This window comes from Austrofundulus limnaeus, unplaced genomic scaffold, assembly GCF_001266775.1.
Source record: "Austrofundulus limnaeus strain Quisiro unplaced genomic scaffold, Austrofundulus_limnaeus-1.0 Scaffold15, whole genome shotgun sequence".
NCBI classification, from domain to species: Eukaryota; Metazoa; Chordata; class Actinopteri; order Cyprinodontiformes; family Rivulidae; genus Austrofundulus; species Austrofundulus limnaeus.
This window is the reverse complement of record NW_013952417.1, coordinates 3,635,295-3,638,534: the sequence shown is the minus strand read 5'-3', so window position 1 is coordinate 3,638,534 and position 3,240 is coordinate 3,635,295. Positions and strand designations below refer to the sequence as shown.

General features: G+C 41.8%; 1 protein-coding gene across 1 annotated transcript in view; it reads right to left on the bottom strand.

Annotated features, from left to right (window-relative positions):
* Positions 1-1,921, bottom strand: part of ptgfr (prostaglandin F receptor (FP)) — a 3,575-nt gene extending 1,654 nt beyond the window's left edge. Inside the window, exon 1 of the mRNA XM_014002754.1 lies at positions 1,136-1,921. Within this exon, the coding sequence (XP_013858208.1) occupies positions 1,136-1,921 (786 nt within the window). The remainder of the gene's footprint in view (positions 1-1,135) is intronic.
* Between the last annotated feature and the right edge of the window lie 1,319 nt (positions 1,922-3,240).

The window sequence follows — 3,240 nt, the reverse complement described above, 5'->3', positions numbered from 1 at the left end:
ACACACACACACACACACACACACACACACACACACACACACACACACACACACACACACACACACACACAAAACTGTCCAGCTATACATATGCGGACATTCCATTGACTTCCATTAATTTCTACAGCTTAACCGTGACCTCCTACCCTAATGTCACAGGCACGTATCTGACCTTAACCTCAACTCAATTTACACCTTGGTCCTAAACCTAACCCCCATCCAATCATAGGCATTTAAACCAAACAGGAAGTTGGCTTAGGTCCCCATATGTACCAGTTGTCCGCACATGTAGGTGTTTTGTCTAAAGATGATCCTCATATGTGAGGAAATACCCCCGTGTATTATATGRCTGTATTTTAGACAGTGGCAAATTAGGGGTAGGGTGAGAAACTGTTTAAAAAAGACAGTTTTTACAATGCTATCAACTGTTTTCAGTCTCTGAGGATGCATCCCTGCCCAACATATAATATGGGCACCAGATGGTATTGGTCCATCAAATTTTGGTTCTGGGCTCTTCATCTAAAGGTGATGTTACATAAATATAKCAACACAATATCAACATAATCCCAAAAGTAAAACAGAGAATTTAATACATGGTCATATTTGTATAATTTAAAGAATGTAACAACAATCAGTATAAATTGTAACAGTTCTGATGTTCACAGTAACAATAACCTCAATTGTTGCATTTAAACGTACAGATTTTTAACTTTATTAAATGTTTTTTGTATCTTAATCAACATTCACTTAATTTGTCTGGTAGTTCATTCTAAGACAAACTGYTACATCTGTGAAATATTAAACAATTCTTCCTTCAGTCATTTTTCCTTAAATGTCACAAAAAATAAATTCAATTGAATTTAATAAACGTATGCCAGATCCCCCGTTTTATTTCAGAACCCATTTTATTGTCACAAACACTGATTTTGAACAAAATAAGTTTCAAATCCATCACAGAAAATAAGAGCCGTGGTATAAAGATGAGGAAAAATGACTGTAAATTAGAAAAGTCTTGACAAGTGAAGTGCATGCTGAATAATTCAGACTCTAACCTTATTCTGAGCGCCAGCAGAGACAACGAGACTAATCAAGCCACAGAGTCAGTGCCTCAGGTGCAGAGAGGAAAGGCTCTTACCAGTAACGGGCCCCAGCACACGCAGGACACCAGCATGATGGCCAGCAGCTGGCAGATCATCTCCACATGGTAGGAGGTGCCTCTGCAGCGCTGCTTGCTGCGCAGCCTCCCCAGCAGCAGAGCGCCGCTCGCAAGCGTGTTGCACACGATGGAGAGCAGCAGCGCCATGAGCCCCAGRACTGAGAAGACCAGTGGCAGCAGCACATCCAGCCAGTCTTTGGGCTGCTCCATGTGAAAGAAACACCAGCTCCTGGAGCTRTGGACCTCGTAGGGCCTCTGCAGCAGCACGGGCAGCAGAGCAACCAGGGCAGCCAGCAGCCAGGTGAGCCCCAGCAGCCTCCGGATGAGGCGGGAGGACAGCACCGTGGAGTGGAAGATGGGCTTGGTGACGCCGATGAAGCGCTCCACGGCCATGGCGCTCGACAGGAACAAGGGGCTCAGGCCGTAGAACACCATGCACGCCCCGAAGATGCTGCACACGACGCCGTGAGGGTCAAAGGTCTCCCACTTCCTCTGGAAGTGGTAGACGTAAAGTACCAGGGAGCCGTTGACGAGGTGACCCAGCAGYTCAGTGACCACCAAGCTGCTGGCAAACAGCAGGAAGAAGGCCCGGGACTTGATTCGAAGGCGCCGGTAGGATTTGAGCAGGATYAAGAGGGCAGCACCGTTGGAGCAGATGCCCACAGTCATGGAGATAACCGAAGCTGTGACGGACAGCTCCTTGTGGCAGCAGGTGCTGTTGACCTCTGACCTGAAGCGTGTCTCCGAGCTCCCATTGGCTGACATGGCTGACTTCAATCTGAGAGGAAGAGATTTACAAAACTTTCATCTGAACCAAAGCATTAAAAGAGGAAAATGAGCCTGATGATGAGCTGAATGGTGCTAATATTTACTGAAGAACCTATAACTGAGAAGTTAAAGCAGAACAGCAGCTAAATGCTAAAAGAAACAAAACACACAAATTCCCTTTTTGATAAATGAAGCTAAAAGCCAAAATTAGCAATAGGCTGTTTCAAAACACTAGCTAGAAACTAAAATATTAAAGAAGTAGCAATGTAACACAAAGGGCAGCTAAAAATACCAAAGGGCTTACTACAAAGTGAAATAAGCAAAAGGCTAAGCTAATGGCTATATATGTCAATAGGTTATTTAAAGCTAAAAGTAGCTAAAAAAGACCAAATAAATACAACATATTTGAACTAAATGAATAGATTCCTCCTAATCTGAAGATATTTGTAAATATTTTTAAATAGTTAAACAACTTAAGAGAAAACCCATATTTCATAGCACCTCAATGAGCTAAAAATTTTGATACATAAATGCCCAAAATGTCGTTAAAGCATGCTGTTAGACTGAAAACTAAAAAGAATCAGGAGGAATCTGCATACCCAGAATTATAAAAAAGCATAAGGTGTTGTTACATTAATATAACAACACAATATCATCCTTGCTCCCAAAAATACAAATGAAAACTTACTTATGTTAGGCCTATAAAATAACAACCAACAATAATCATTCAAACAAATGTTTCACTTTAAAACTATTAATATCAGCAAATGTCAGCTGCTTTATCAGCAAAATTGGAGCAGTTTTGATTAATATAGTTGAGCAACATTTCTTTAAAATAACAGCCTGAACTTGTTTTTGTTAAATACTTAAAAACCATTAAACAAAATAAAGTGGATTTTTTTTTTTTTACCTCTAATGTGTCTGTCCTCTGGAAGCAGCTTCCGTCTTCAGACAGTGAGCAGAATGAACCATCACCTCCACTCCTCTGCCTGAGCACAGAGCGCGCTCACAGCTTGCCATACTCACGGAGCGCATGCACAGTGCGCGTGCACAGAGCACACAAACGCGCTGCGCAGGAGAGGAGAGGGAGTCTGTCCAAGACAGTGCAGCCTAAATGTACCAATGAAACCTGTAATCATCCAAACAACTTCCCAACCAAATGTTGGATTCTAAAACAAATCTGAACAGGAGATGATCAGAGCGCTGACTCCAATAATATTTCATTATAATTATTGAGCACATGTTCAGGGCCATAATGTCCATAATTCATGATTTTTTTTTCATCAGTGTTTTTAAACCTACAGACGTTTGGCTTT